At 62.7% G+C, this 14,320-nt stretch overlaps 4 protein-coding genes across 4 annotated transcripts; all 4 read right to left on the reverse strand.

The window, feature by feature from the left end:
* Positions 1 to 801: 801 nt before the first annotated feature.
* On the reverse strand, positions 802 to 2,432 carry PFL1_00641 (uncharacterized protein; the record flags this gene model as incomplete). The annotated part of the gene is made up of 6 exons (XM_007878134.1): positions 802 to 967; positions 1,069 to 1,224; positions 1,313 to 1,493; positions 1,576 to 1,958; positions 2,035 to 2,132; positions 2,220 to 2,432. The coding sequence occupies 6 exons, from the start codon at positions 2,430 to 2,432 to the stop codon at positions 802 to 804; spliced, it is 1,197 nt and encodes a 398-aa protein (XP_007876325.1).
* A 758-nt stretch (positions 2,433 to 3,190) lies between these two features.
* Positions 3,191 to 5,139, reverse strand: PFL1_00642 (uncharacterized protein; the record flags this gene model as incomplete). Its single annotated transcript, XM_007878135.1, has 6 exons — positions 3,191 to 3,296; positions 3,416 to 3,785; positions 3,881 to 4,104; positions 4,201 to 4,475; positions 4,580 to 4,641; positions 5,058 to 5,139. The coding sequence occupies 6 exons, from the start codon at positions 5,137 to 5,139 to the stop codon at positions 3,191 to 3,193; spliced, it is 1,119 nt and encodes a 372-aa protein (XP_007876326.1).
* Positions 5,140 to 6,393: 1,254 nt separating this feature from the next.
* PFL1_00643 (uncharacterized protein) lies at positions 6,394 to 7,711 on the reverse strand (the record flags this gene model as incomplete). The annotated part of the gene is made up of 3 exons (XM_007878136.1): positions 6,394 to 7,378; positions 7,490 to 7,564; positions 7,686 to 7,711. The coding sequence occupies 3 exons, from the start codon at positions 7,709 to 7,711 to the stop codon at positions 6,394 to 6,396; spliced, it is 1,086 nt and encodes a 361-aa protein (XP_007876327.1).
* A 5,764-nt stretch (positions 7,712 to 13,475) lies between these two features.
* PFL1_00644 (uncharacterized protein) lies at positions 13,476 to 14,297 on the reverse strand (the record flags this gene model as incomplete). The annotated part of the gene is made up of 3 exons (XM_007878137.1): positions 13,476 to 13,616; positions 13,701 to 13,801; positions 13,892 to 14,297. The coding sequence occupies 3 exons, from the start codon at positions 14,295 to 14,297 to the stop codon at positions 13,476 to 13,478; spliced, it is 648 nt and encodes a 215-aa protein (XP_007876328.1).
* Between the last annotated feature and the right edge of the window lie 23 nt (positions 14,298 to 14,320).

The following is a 14,320-nucleotide window of genomic DNA, read 5'->3' on the forward strand; positions in this document are numbered from 1 at the left end:
TCGACGCCACGCGGCTCCACCTACCTTTGGCCTCTCCTCGTCAGGCAGCAGTCAAGTGACGATATCGCATGCTCCGAGCCAGAGCTGGAACGAGGCAGTGGCACGAGCCAACCTGGCGGTGTGGGCGTCGTGAACGTGAATTTGGCGAGCACGGATCTACGCCTCGACCAGCTCAAATCGCCGAAGGTCGAGTCGGCCCTGACGGCCTCTTGTTGGGCAGGGTGGCGAAGCAGGCCTGACGTCGAGGCCGACATTTGCTCGTTTATCCCAGCGAGAGCCCGTCTCGAAGTCTAGAATCGTCAAGACGGCGTGGGGAAAGTTGCGGGACGCCATTCATGTCAGCCCTGCTGTACCGCAGCAAGTACCGACCCCGGGAACCGTGACCTCGCTCGTCGTGCACTCGCCTGAGATCCAAACCGAAACACAAAGCTTCCCGCGCTGCGCACGTTCACCATTCATTGGCCGAAGCAGAGCGATGGCGTCTCGTCGACGTCAAAGCCGGCGTCTCCTATTGTTCGGGAGAGATGGCTCGGACACAACCTGTGCAACCGGGCGATGGAGGTGATCGCCTGTGAAGGCCTGCCTGTTTGTTGCGGCGAGGGGCATGAGGTGTGCTGAGTCATTGCTCGGTCGTCGAGTCGCGAAAATGGGCAACGCCGAACAATGGGGCTCGCCTCACCTGCCGAGCGAGTCTACGGCGCCCTTTTGCGCATCGGTTGCTGCGGTTCCCCCCGATGGCATGAGAATGGCATGCTCAGTTCGTATCGCTCGGTGGCGAACAGTGGTGGACACAGAAACCTGCTAGGCATCCTTGGCTTGCGCTTGTTCGACCTCGTACACCGTCTTGACGTCTCCGATCGTGCCGCTGCCCAGACACCAGTCATCCTTCCAAAGACCCAGCGTCTGGCCTGGTGCCACCGCCAAGACCGGATCCCTGAAAGTCACCGCATAGCCTTGGCTTCCGGGGCTAGCGCCGGTTGTCAATGGCCGCGTCAGAAGCGTCGCATCTCAGGTCAGTCCGTGTGTGCTGAATCGACAAGACAAGACGCCGTCGTTGCTTCGACTCACGCTCGCTTGACCGTGCACTCGACTTCGATCTGCCGGTGGCGCACCTGGGCGAGCAACTTGGCTCCCTCTGGTCTGTCCACCTCTTCTGGGGGCTCGTCCCAGATCCAGTGCATGCTTGGAACGTTGAGCGAGTGGCAGAGCAGCATCGGATTGTCCCTGCGCGGCAGGGCAGAGGAGGATGACATTGGACGCAAGGATGAGCTCTCTGGGTGCACGGCATCACGACGACCAGCATGCTACTCACTTGCCCTGGACAACGACAATCTGGTTCTTCGCCGTGTCCTTCTTCGCCACAAAGTACTTTTGCAGCGCGCCCGAGATCCTCGCGCCTTGCCCGAGCGTAAAGGTGTGGAGGCCGCCGTGCCGTCCGACCTTGTTGCCATCCCCGTCCACAATGTCGCCCGGGGAAGAGGTGATGTAGTCGTCTGTAATCGCACCAGAGGATGACGCGATCAGCCTTGAGTCGTTCTCCGCCTCGCGTCAGCGTCGAGGACTTTGCGCACTCACTGAGAAAGGTGCTGAAGCCGGCGCCACCTCTGCTCCTGTTTCCAACGAAACAGATCCCCATGCTCTCCTTTCTCGCTGCGGTCGGTAGCTCGTGCCTGATGGCCAGCTGCCGCACCTCGGACTTGAGGTAGGGGGCCAGAGGGAAGTGGGCGTGCGCGAGTCGGTCCTCACGCACAGATGAGAGGTAGTAGGACTGGTCCTTGGTCCGATCCTTTGCCCGTAGCAGCATCGGCCGAGTGCTGTGATCGGCGTCCGCCTCGGGAGGCGACCACGCCACCTGAGCGTAATGGCCCGTCGCTAGCCAGGTCTTTTGAGGCGCAGAAAGTTGGCTGGAAGAAGACGGCCCAATGACCCGGTCCATCAATGCGCCAAACTTGATCTCACTGCAGGCGGGAGCGTTCGCGATTGTCAGCGCGGCGTACGGCGTTGCTCTGCTCAAAGGCGGGCCCGTCGACTCACCGGTTGCAGTCAACGTCCGGGTTTGGCGTGGTGCCGCTCCCCCAGTCGCCGAGCGCCGGCTCGAAGACATGGATCCAGTACTCTCGCGAGAGGTCGATCTGGGTAGGATTAGCAGCGAGAGCAGTGTCAGTACCAGCCGCAATGATAGCGCTCGGCCCTCTTCTCCGCGCGGCGAGGCAACTCACCATCTCGACCGGTATCCCTCCGAGGTGTCGGCAGACCTTCTGCACGTCGTTCCAGTCTTGCTGCCATTCGCATCCCGCTGCGCCTCCGCTGCCCGCTACGAAGCTGCCGAACTCGTCCATCGTGGACCAGTTCCGCATAAAGACGGCCCGGAGGTCGTAGTCTTGCTGTGCCATGAGCAGGGCGGTCACCGACGAGTCGACGCCACCGGACATTGCGACCACCACTGGCAGAGGAACAAGGCGGGGGTGGGTGGATCGTTAGCGCCAGGTCGTCTTGTTGGCGATCGCCGCGGCAATCAGATCCCATGCGCTCACCCTTGTCTCCCTTGCTGGGTCCTCCAGCCCGTAGCGTGCCATGACGGTACGCAGTGGACGAGTAGCAACGGCCCTTTGCGGGTCGACCGCGCCTACGACAAGCGTGCAGGCCAGGTCCGGCGACCTGCAGCCGGCCCGATGTCGAGCAGCTAGCTGCATTCTGCCACCAGGCTTGTGTGTTCGGCCTCATATCGGCTGCGCAGACGTCGGCCGTCTGTGGATCGTGACCAGGAGAGTGGCAAAGGATGTCTACGGTTGCCGGGTGGCGAAAGGCGAGAAGAAAGCCAGAGGAAAAGACGGTGAAAAGGTGGAGGTTGACGCCCGCCAGCTGATTTTTTTTGCAAAGGCTCGGATCTCGGAACATGAGCTCGCGCTGAGCCCGGAGTCCCTCTCGTCATCCACGAGACCGCACCTTCCCACAACGTCCAACGTCGGCGGAAGGGTAGATGACGAAGCGCAACATCATGTAGAGCGAAGAGCATGCTGGGCTTCTATTGATGATAATGAGGCACGATCCAGGGCAATGGGCGAAAGTGCAGGGATGCGGGCGGCCGTACAGAGCGGGTGATGACGGGCAGCAGGGTGCAGAGGGTGGCTGCCAAGCGGGATCCGACAGGCGGGCGCTGCTCGGGGCCGTGCAGAGCCACGAGGATGGGTCACGCCTCCTCCGACTTGGCATCGGGCGTATAGTTGATGGGCCGGCCTGTCCGTTCCGAGATGCGCTGCGAGATGGTCTCGATGAGCATCCATGTCAGGCCGTGCCTGTAGACCGCGAAAGGACCCAAGAAAGGAACGAGCCCGTTAGTCATGAAAGCCTTCCGCCAGGTCTGATACTGATTCTGAGGCGAGGGGATGGCAAAGCAAGCAGGACGGGGACTCACGAGATGAAGCTCCTCAGCACGCTGACGCCGAGGCCGCGGTAGAGGCGGAGGTACCGAAGCAGCAGCGTGTCTCTGCCGCCACCGGGAGTGCTTGCCCGTTCCGCCGCCGACTTCTCGCGGATCATGTGGAGAAAGACCTGCCACCCGGTAAACTGGCGTTTGTTGCCCGCCAGAGCATCGCGCTGCACCTTGGTCTTGATCAGGTCGACGGGGTACACAATCAGCCACGACGCGATGCCCGCTGCGGAACCCGAGAGGAACGAGACGACGGGGCCCGGTAGCCCAAACAGCTGCGGCCCTGTGCGCGAGTCGCCCGTCGAGTGGCGAGACACGAGCTTCCGTATCGTGTCGTAGAAGCCAAAGTAGAGCGCTGTCGCAGGACGATCGAGGGAAGGAGGCGGGATGCCCGATCGTCAGCCGCCGCAGATCATTGGCCTGCCGCAGAGCTTCGCAGCGTCGACATACCTGTTCCGAGCGTATCCCTCATCATATGTAGCGGGAACCCCATGTAGAAGCCCTTTGGCCCGCCGTGGTTCTTGAAGATGTTGGAGGCGGCTGCGAAGCCAGACTGCGGGACAAAGGTGCGACCGCCGTTGGGTCCGGCGCTGGCCACCAGCCCCTTTTGGACGGCGATGAGGTATTCGAGCTGCCGTTGCACCTTGACCAGCTCAAATGGCGCCGAGCCGCAGCTGGCATTGGCAAGACAGGGAAGTAGGCGGCGACGGTCAGCTTCTTGTCCTTGCGCCTCGCCTCTCCTCCATCGCCGCGCCGGATCCCATCCTCACCTGATGATGACGCCGCTGGTCGCACCGCCCGCCATGCCGCCCAACGCCGTGTCGACAAGGCTGTTGCGGTTGTTGAGGTATCCCCTGTGATGCAGGTAGTTTTTGGTGTTGAAGTAGATGCTGAAAGAAGACGTCCTGACGAACGAGATGGTGATGAGCGGTATCGTGACGCCGCGGAAGAAGCCGCGCACGCCCTCTTCCCGCACCACCGACTTGGCGCACGCCCAGATGCTTGGGTAGTCTCGCACCTGAAGACGGCTCTTGACGCTGTCGAACTGCAGCGGTCAGGGCGGGGTGCGCAGACGAAACATGCAGCGGAGGTCGAGATCAGCCAGGCTGTCGCGCGGACAGCGTCTTGATGTAGCGGTCCGCGACTCACGGGAAAGGAGGCGGCGGTCGACACCAGAGAGGCAGTCCCGGCCGTGACCACTGTGCGGTAGTCTGTACAGACAATCGACGCCGACAGAGCAGGGGGCGAGGTGCGCAGCACGGTCAGTAAGCCGCAGCCGCTTCCGCAAAGCCCGATCGGCCGGCCAGTCCCGTCAGGATGGTGCGTGCCTCGTGAAGGCCGCGCTGTCGGAAGAGCCGGCGATTCTCACCGTACAGAAACTCATCGACTTCCTCCTTTGTGAACGATCTCCGCTGATACCAGCGTTGCGCAGACTGGAATGGCTTCGACAGTGGGGTTGGCGGTAAGGACGCGGAAGGTGTTTGTGAGGTTTCTTGCCCCGAAGCGCTTGACGGGAAGAGCGATGCGGAGGTCAAGAGGCGTTCCGTTGACCTTGGTAGCAAGCAGGCGCCCAATAAAGAGGCAGTAGACGGACTGTTTCCGAGACTGAGGTAAGAGGCTCCCCGACCAAGCTCGAAGGCCGAGGCGAAAGCGTCGGAAGGCCCGCCGAGGGCGGCTGTGTGTGGCGGATTCGGCGGGTCCCGCAGCATCGGCGTAGTGTGTGCATGGCGTGACCCGAGGGACGAGCGAGAGGGCCCGGCCTGGCTGCTCGGGCGTGAAGCCGACGATGATGGATGCGAGCCGGAGTGTGCTGCTGGCAGATCGCAGCGTCTCATCGAACTTGGGCCGGGCTGCGCATCCGCCCGGTCATGGTGATGGATGTCCATTCGAGGATCAAGACGCTGGCGCACGGATCGGCGCCCCTCTCTGACGAGGGCTGAGAGGAGTCGATGCAGTGGCTGTCGGAATCTTCGTAAGCCAGCCTTGGGACTGAAAGAGGTGACCTCTGCCGGCGAGTCGAATGCGAAGACCGGGGCGGGTGAGAGCGCTGGTGTGTCCTGGTGACTTTCGGATGAGCCGAACCTGTTTCGACAGATGCAAATATAAGAGTACCGGCCGGCGCCAAGGGTGGCGCACCAAAGGCCGGGCGGGGAGAGGTATGTGTAAGGTAGGTAGGTAGATGGAGGGAGGCAATGTACGTGGGATTCGCCATGACGGTGTGGCTCCAGATCCAACACGCCCGAGCGGCGTGACAGACCGGGCGAGCGAGCCAGCGACCGACGCACCGACCGGCCTTGGTCAGCCCCCAATTCAGGCCAGCCCGAGGCCAGCCAGCCCGCGAAAAAGAAAATCCGCTCCAGCCGGCCCCCACCGGGCTCTCCTCCACCTCGACGCCGATCAATCCCCTGCTCGCTCTCTTGGCCTTCTTCTGCAGCCTCGACATCAAGATCGGAGCATAGCGACCCCCACGATAGACGGATGATCTCGCCAGGGCCAAGACCGGGACACGCGGCATGCACCAGGGTAGAGTCGAGCGATACAAAACTCTTCTTTGCGCGTCGGGGTTCTAGTAGTACAAAAGAGGGAGATGAGGGAGGGAAGGTGGCTGTAGTGGAGATGTTCGGCCACCGACGACGGAGACCGTGGCGCGATCGATAGAAAGACGAGGCGGAGGTGCTCTGGCGCGATATGCAAGTGAGCAAGGAGGAGCGTCGAAGGGGGACGCGGGAGAGACGGCTGGGAAGGAAGTGTGGGCGCGGGAAGATGGAGCTCGGAGCGAGAGTGACAGAGGGGACAAAGACCGGGGTATGGTGGGCTGGGACGATATGCAAAGAGCGTGGAGCATGCTATAAAGCCAGGAGACGAGGACGGCCAGGGGGGCAGCGGCGGCGACCGAGGTCGAGCGGGCCCCTTGCTGCTTTTGCGGCTGGACGGCGAAGGCGGCGTTTGCGGGGCCGCCCGGCTCACATCGAGTCCTGCTCGCTGATGCGGGGCTTTTCGACGGTGCGGAACGACTCGCTGTGCGTGCTGTGGATGTAGGGGCGGGTCTGTTCGAGCTCGTGGCGCTCCTCGAACGTCTCCTCGACGGTGCGGATGTGGATGCCGGCGTCGTTGCCCTGGGCGGCAAAGTCGCGCATGTTCTCCTCGATGTCGTTGTTGGACGAGATGTGGCTCTTGAAGGCGGCGGGTCGCGAGGTGGCGCCCTTGTTGAAGACGCCGGAGCGCTTGGTGCGCTCGGCGCCGGTGGCGCGGTCGCTGTGCGAGCCCTCGAGCGTGTAGTGGGCGTTGGCGGGCGTCATCTTGACGCGCGCGTTGAGCGTCGAGAGGAGGGTGTTGACGTAGAGCTTGGCCAGCGGCAGGTTAAAGACGAGGTGCAAGCTGGTGCTCGAGGCCAGGAAGAGGATGATGTCGACCGTGGCAAAGAAGGTGGTGAGCATGCCCGTCTGGAGGGTGGTGCGGATGAGCTTGGTGATGATGTCGTCGGTGGCGGCGAAGCCGGTGCGCGCCTTGTTGAGCGTCCAGACGAGCGAGAGGGTGATGATGACGTCGGTGACGGCGGCGCCGACGAGCCAGATGATGACGATCACCTGGAACTTTTGGAAGTCGGCAAACTTGGGGTACATGGCGACGGCAATCGTCGTGCCGACACCGCCGAGGAACGAGATGAGCGCGCCGACGGCGATGATGGTGGGCATGTAGACGTTGTGCATCAGCTTGTACACCCTCCAGGCGAAGAAGAGCTGCGTCGCAAAGGCGATGATGCCCGTCATCACCGGGTCGGCGGTGAAGGCGGTGTTGGCGTACGAGGCGTAGTTGAGGTCGCCAAAGTAGCTGACGAGGTACTGGTAGAGGAAGGCGAGGTCGAAGCAGGCGTTGAGGGCGTCGGCCAGCACCAGGAAGAAGACAAACCACCTCATGAACCGCTTGTCGTTGGGGAAGTGGACATAGCTGCGGCGTGGCAAGTCGATACGAGCGAGCGGGAGAGGCCAGGTCAGCCTGCGAAGTCGAGGCGCTGCATTCGCGTCGCGCACGCGCGCTGAGGCGGGTCGTCGCACTCACTAGATGTAAGCCTGGACCAGGGAGAAGCCAAACAGCCAGACATTGAGCGAAACACCAATGAAAAGGCACCCGAGGCTGTGCGCGCGACGCGGATTGGAGGCGAGGGAGAGGGGTGGGAGCAGAGCTGCATCGGTCAGCGCGCCGGCTCCAAGTCTGCGTGCGCCTGTCGTCCAAAAGCGATGGCCGAGAAGCTCACGTGAGGTCAAAAGTTCCGGCGGCCATCTTGGAGACGAAGCAGATTAGGTGGCGGTTGGCAGCGGGCTAACAGGACGTGCTCGGACCTCGGTCTAGTTCCAGGGACGAGCTCAGTCGGACTCGTCGAGGGGGGACAAGGGGAGACGATTGGGCCGAAAGGGGGCAAAGTCTGTGTGGCGCTAGGCGGTAGCTAGTGTGGGCGCACCGAAGACGACGACGGCGACGACGAGGGCGGATTGCGGGGAGAGGGAGGTGGAGCAACGAGGAACAGGGGACAAAGGGATCGAGAGGGAAGCTCTGACCGACAATGTTGGCCCTTTTGAAGGGACTGGCGTGGTCTCGACGGCTCGAGGCGTGGCCGAGAGGAGGCCCTGGGAGCGAAGCCGGCGACGGGAAGAGGAAATGGGCTGGCCCGGGGCTGGCTCTCTGTCCTCGATCTGGTGGCCACGGCACGCGCACCATCCCCGGTCTCGCCATGGCCTGCCTCGCCTCGCCTGGCAGAGGGCAAAGTTCATTTTCGACTCGCCGCCGCTCGACGGAGAGAGGCAGGCAGGCTAGGCCGGGCGGGTGCCCAGCCGGCTCTCGACAAGGTTTGGGTACATCGACGAGCAGCCCCGTCCGTCCGCGTGTGCTGCCCTGCTAGCCTAGCCCCGCCTAGCCTCTACGCCGCCGCCAGGCAAGAAGTGTAGTGTTGCACGCTGGCTCCTTTCCCATGTCGGACAGATCGCCCCGCCCTCCGGGCCCTTACGCCCAGAGGCAGGCAGGCCGGCTCGCTTCGTCCGCCGACCTTCGAGCGAAGACCTAGCCTGCTGGTCTCGCCTCCAAGCACGGCAGCCAGCAGCTGCATGCATGTGTTGAGGGTGAGAGCGCGGGCATGCAGCTGAGGCCTGCATCTGCGCATTAACTCAAAAGGAGTAGGCAGGCGATGCGGCCCACTCTCCAGAGAGGGGGGCCGGCGTTGCTGCGTTTCCGAAGGCCGTTCGTCTGTCTGCCCGGCTGCCGGTCTGTCTGCACGCAAGCAGCACGCTGGACGAGGGTCTGGACACCGGCCAGGCCGCACGCCAGCCGTCGAGCGAGCAAGCAAGCAAGCAAGCAAGCAAGCAAGCAAGCAAGCAAGGAAGCAGCCATGCCAGCAGCAGGTGCACGCAGGTCAGAGAGGAGCAGAAAAATGCGGCGGTTGCCCAGCGATGCTGGCTGCTTCGGCTCGCACAAAAGCCGACCTAAGCCCTTGCTGCTGGGCCGCAGACCAAGCCAAGCCTGACGCGCAGCTCCCAGATCGACGCACCCATCACCACCACCACCGACCCTAGCCTAGTCTTCCACTCTCCTGCAGCTCCTGGCCTGCCAGACCATCGAAGGTCCTCGTCGCCTTGGCCAAATGGGTACCGAGTACGCTGGCGTGTTGCACTCGACACGCTGACTTCGTTTCATATGCTTCAGGCTCGACCTCGGAGCCAGCGCCGTTGCCATGCAGGGCAACCCTTTCTCACGCTTGGCCCCTTCGCCCCGTACTAGCTCCTTGTGCCGCCCCGCGACCGACGGTCGAGCCGTGGCCGTTCGTTGCCTATGAAGGGGCACCTACTCGACTCGACCGGCGACGACGATGGAGGCCTGGCAGCATGCAACCGACCGCCAGCCAGCCCCGATCGCAATCTTAATGCTTCAGGGGTTGGAGCAAGCCTCCTTCCGCGACGAATGTTGGCCCAGAGCATGAGCGAAGGACGTCCTGTCGCGACGTTCTGCTTGCTTTCATGGACCTGCCCGATGTGGATCTGGTTGTCGCTGCACTACCTCTCCGTCGTTGCCTTGCCCTCTCGAGGCGGAATCATGGCATCTTGCACCTCACTCCGCGACCAGCGATCTGGTCGACTCGAGCGCCGCGCGTCGGACGACGCCACCGGCTAGCTGGATCTCGCCGGGCCCTACAGTACTGTACTCTGCCGTCCTACATGCTTGGAACCTTCATCGATCCTTGACCGCCGGTAGTCCACCTTCTTGCCTCGACGCTGTCGACGGCTTCGGGTATCTTTCTCTCGAACGCAGCGGTCGATTCCGAGTTGCACAACCTTTGGAGCCACGGAAGCGTGCGCCGAGGCTATGGACGTTCGGAGCATGGCCCAGCTGCTCGCTCCATTCGGGCTCCGATTCCAGCCCCGTCTTGTCGGGATCTCTGTTCACGACCGGAGCATGCCGCATGGTGGCAGCAACGGCCTGCGTCCTCTTTTTTTCGTTTGACGCCCAGACACCGACTGCCGCCGCCGACCGCCCGTCTGGCGGTTCAATTACCGTACCTGCTGCACCGCGTTTGGCCCTGAGCGAGCAGCAGGCAGGCAACCAGCTCGGCGATGGCGGGTGCATGTGAGAGGGCGGCATGTTCCGCGCTCCACCGTCGCCTTCTCACAGCCCGTTCGGGCCGGCGCGGGGAGGTAGGCTGGTTGTCTCGATCTTCGGGAAGGATAGGGGTGTGGGAAGGGGAGGCCCGCTTGCTCCTCGCTCCTCGCTCCTCGCACTTCGCACCTCGCTCCTCGCACCTTGACCTTCCATACAACCGGCCGCCCAGCGGAGCGGGTACTTGTTGAGTGATCTACGCCATTGCTCGGTAGAAGAGTCGGTTGCCTTCCCTTGGCATGAACCCTTCCCTTGCCTCAAGAAAAAATCTTCGGATCACCGTCCAGCTCCCGTCATGCTGGCTGCGGCAGAGAAGGCGTCCAGGTAGGCATTAACAAGCCTGACCTATTTCTTCCCGCACTACCGTGCCCTTTGCGAGAGAACGGCATGGCTTCAAGATGATCTAGAACTCGCCATATTGCCCGCTCACAGTCAGTAGCTTGACGAGGAGCGACAGAAGAAGGCAAGCACATACAGCACTAGTATTCGTCACAGCAGGAGCGCCACAAAGTGGCACATGGATCGTAAACGCCTAAGCCTGGGACGAGCGGCTGATGAGGCACCTAGTTGGTTTCTGGCGACCGAGGCAAGATCTGGACTGGCGGCCGAGCCGACGCGCTTACCCTGACGCGCCGCGCGCCGTTCCCCGCCCTTGCAGGCGCTACTGTCCGCCCGTCTATCGGCTTTTCCATTGCAGCATCGACCACGGTGCAGACGCGCTCTGACTGACGGGTCTCTCTGGGTCGGAGAAGCCCTCATTCAGGATTGTTCAGCTGGCGCGGCCAACTCTCAGCATGTTGTGTCAAGCTGGTAGAAAGGGGGGTAGCGATTCTCCATCGGACGAGCCGGCAGCGAAACGGTCTGGCCGGCGGAGCTTTTTCGTGAACCTCTCGCGGAGCGGTCTTGGCTACACGCTACTGGAGGCCTGTGTCGATGGTGGAGAAGCATCCTGGCCTCCTCGTTCGCGCTCCCACACTACCGACTCCTTCCGCGTGGGTGGCTGAGTCTAGTCGCCGCGGACTTTTGCACGGGCCAGATCAACGTGCAAAGAAGCACCGTACCGTGCCTGGAGCAGCCGAACTGAAAGAGTGGCGTCCGCTCCGGCTCTCAGCCTTCATCCGAGTTCTTTGTCTCTTCGGAACTGCAAGTCACTCGACCGGCCAGGCTGTCACGCCGACCGAGTACGTACGAAGCTGCCTTTCGTCGGGGGATTTACAGTATTTTGTGGCGTCGTCCTGTTCGAAGCCGGACGGTTATCGGTAGTACGTACTTGGACGGCCCTCCCAAAGGCCAGCTGGAGCCAGGACGCGGTCACCAAGTCTCCGCGCTCGACCGACCAAGGGAAGCCGGGCTGCGCGATGCCGGGCTGCGCAGCACCTGCTGTACGCCGACTTGCGCGCAGTCAGTTCATAAGTAGGTAATGGACGCGAGTGCGACTCTCGCGGCAAGTCCGCGCGGCGCCAAAGTGAGCCGCAGCGTTGAGCACGCAAGGCCTCTTCCGCCATCGTACGGCCGATCTAGCAGCATACGGCAGCATCCGCCTAGACCAGACATTTCTTTTATTGCCAAGGCCTCCTGCCTGTTATCACTGCTTCCTGTATGTAGCGTTGAACGATGGCCATCCCAGAGGCGGATGATGTGAAAGCCAGCGCACGCATGTGTCCCTGGTGCTGCTCTGTACAGTAGGCGTCGAGCAGGAAGATCGGTATCACGGCACCTCTGTTTGGCTGTCTGTTTGCCCGTCTGCTTTGAGAAACCAGATCAGCATGCCCACACTCGCGGCAACCAAAGCAAGCCAACGCGCGCGCACGCGCGCCTGCCCGTGGTGCGGGCCAGGTTCGACATGCGGAGAGGCGAGAGGAAAATGAAGACCTGCCTGAACGGGCCCTTGTTCATGCCATCCTTTTGTGCCCGTGCCCCTCATGTGTGACCATTCAAGCATGAACGGACGCTACCAAGGCCCGGGGGCGTGCCGCGGAGAGGCTTGTCCGGTGCTCCGCTGTCGTCTGAGGCTGACACACGGCGCCGCAGCACCGACGGTCATCCAGGCAGGCGCCGTGGGTGCCGTCCGGCCCGGACGGGCCAGTCCAACGGGTGACTGCGGCAGAGGTGGTCAGCCACGCACGAGCCATTTCCCTACAGACAAAACATTGCGAATGGTGGTCGACCTCGGCCGGGCCACGTTTGTACAGACTCGTTGCATCCGTACGGCAGCATTTGTCAAGTACAGCGAGGCAGCCCACCTTGACGCCACAGACGCTATTGAACGTACAGAGCCGCATTGCGATCTGGCCTGCATAATGCAGCGCTCTGACCTCGATGGAAGCCTTGCAGCGCGAACGGGCCCTAGCTCAGGGCAGTGAGCATGGGTCGAGCCCATGGTGACGTTCCACCGAAGAAGAACAGAGAGAGGTGGTACGGTACAAGCTGTCAGGAGCGTGTATTCGATTCGGGAAGAGAAGAAGGGGCACTCGTCTGACGGCCGTAGAGCTTTTGTCTCGCGGTACCGAAGCCTGGCTGGGATCGCACAGTGTCCAGGTACATGTTCATCGCCCGTTCGGAACATGGCGCGGTATGTCTGCGTCGGCTCAGCGTGAACGCCACCGCATTGACCACAGGAATCGCGACGACGAAGGTCCGGGCGACGTCTGCCAGCGATTTCGAGGGCGCAGGTGCCTTGGCGTGATCACCGGGCTCGTGCTTTGACCTCGACGCCACTCCGTCGAGTCGGGGTGCCTCCCCACGGTTCCCCTGGGCGCTGGACCGGAACGCGCTTGACTGCGGCTCACCCTCAGCCGCTCCAGGGGGGGGGGGGGGGGGTCAGTGCGGGATCCAAGTGCGGCATCACGTCGGAAGCATGAAACCTTGAAGTACCGGTACCGTGAGTAGCAGCAGCGTTACCGAGAGACGGAGGAGGCTCGGGGGCTAACAACGCTCGCTTCTCACATGCCTCGCGACGACCGTGTTAAGTTGGGACCTCTCGGGCCGCACCCACACCGTACGTACGTATAAACTTGCGACCCGTTGGCCTCCTTGCATGGGCAGCAGATGGGTCCCTCGTCGTTCCTGCAACGTCTCACACCGCGAGTCTAGAGACCCTGGTTGGCTGCGGACCAGCCTGCCTGCCTCGCTCAGCTTTCTTCTCAACGCTTGCCGAAGGTCGGATCGAGAGTGGGCGTGCGTGCAGCATGGCGCTCGTTTCAGTCTCGCGTATGACGGCCCGGATCCGAGGCATGGCCGGGGATCTCAAGACGATCTGGTGGGTCGGGCAATCTCTAGGCCATCGATTCACACCTTCTCGCGCGGGTGGACGGGCAACTCGGACAGCGGACAGGCGATGCTCGCCGGCGCGGAAGGCAGCAGATCTCATTGCCCAGCAGGCCAAAGCGTGTAGGGTCCGGTCTCAATGGAGGTAATCCGACTCTTCCATCTGGAGCTGCTGCGGCGTGACCTTCTCGATCGGAGTCCGTTTTGGCGGAAGGAGAGCGGCCGCCACCTTGCGACCCTCTTCGGCGAGCAGGTTAAACGTCGAACATGCGTTTCTCTGCTCGTCGGGCGGGGGGAGAGGTGCATAGGGGGGAGGATGAGCGAGGGGAAGACGAGATCAGTGGGGACGGGGGTTGCTTACCGTGTTCTGAACGTCGAGCTGGATGCCGAGGTCGTTGATCAGCTTGCGGACCGAGGCCGGAGGCGGCAGGACCGTCTTGCCCGTGCCAAAGAGGAGGATCTCTGCAGGTGCGAGTCCGGAGGGCAGCGGAAGAAGTCGGTTAGAGCCGCCACGGTGCCAGGTCGGGAGCGAGGACAGGGACCGCCACTCACCGGGACGATCATCGACCATCTTAAACACCCTCCATACGTCCTCCTCGGACCACTGATCCCACCCTAGACCACCAGGAGTGGCGCGCATGGGATCTAGGGGCGGAGCATTCCACATGAAGACCTGGTTGTTGAGCAGGACGATGGGCGTCGAGAGGACGAGACCGTCCTGCAGCGTGAACGTCTCGTCCGACGTGCTGTGTATGCTGAGCGAGGGTCTCAGCGACGAGTCGAGGATGTTGTGGAAGTCGTCGTACACGGTGCGGTGGCTGCCGTCGTTGGGCTTCCCACCGGGATCCTGCGAGGGCCTTGCAAAGTAGGGCGTCGTGGACAGCGCGCGTGGCAGCGCGGGCACGCAGCGGGAGACGACCAGCGGCCGAGCTAGACTTGGTGCGAGGCGGCGCAGCATTGTGGCGGGCGGAGGTCGGCGGT

The sequence above is a fragment of the Pseudozyma flocculosa genome (genome assembly GCF_000417875.1).
Source record: "Pseudozyma flocculosa PF-1 unplaced genomic scaffold scaffold00001, whole genome shotgun sequence".
NCBI lineage: Eukaryota > Fungi > Basidiomycota > Ustilaginomycetes > Ustilaginales > Ustilaginaceae > Pseudozyma > Pseudozyma flocculosa.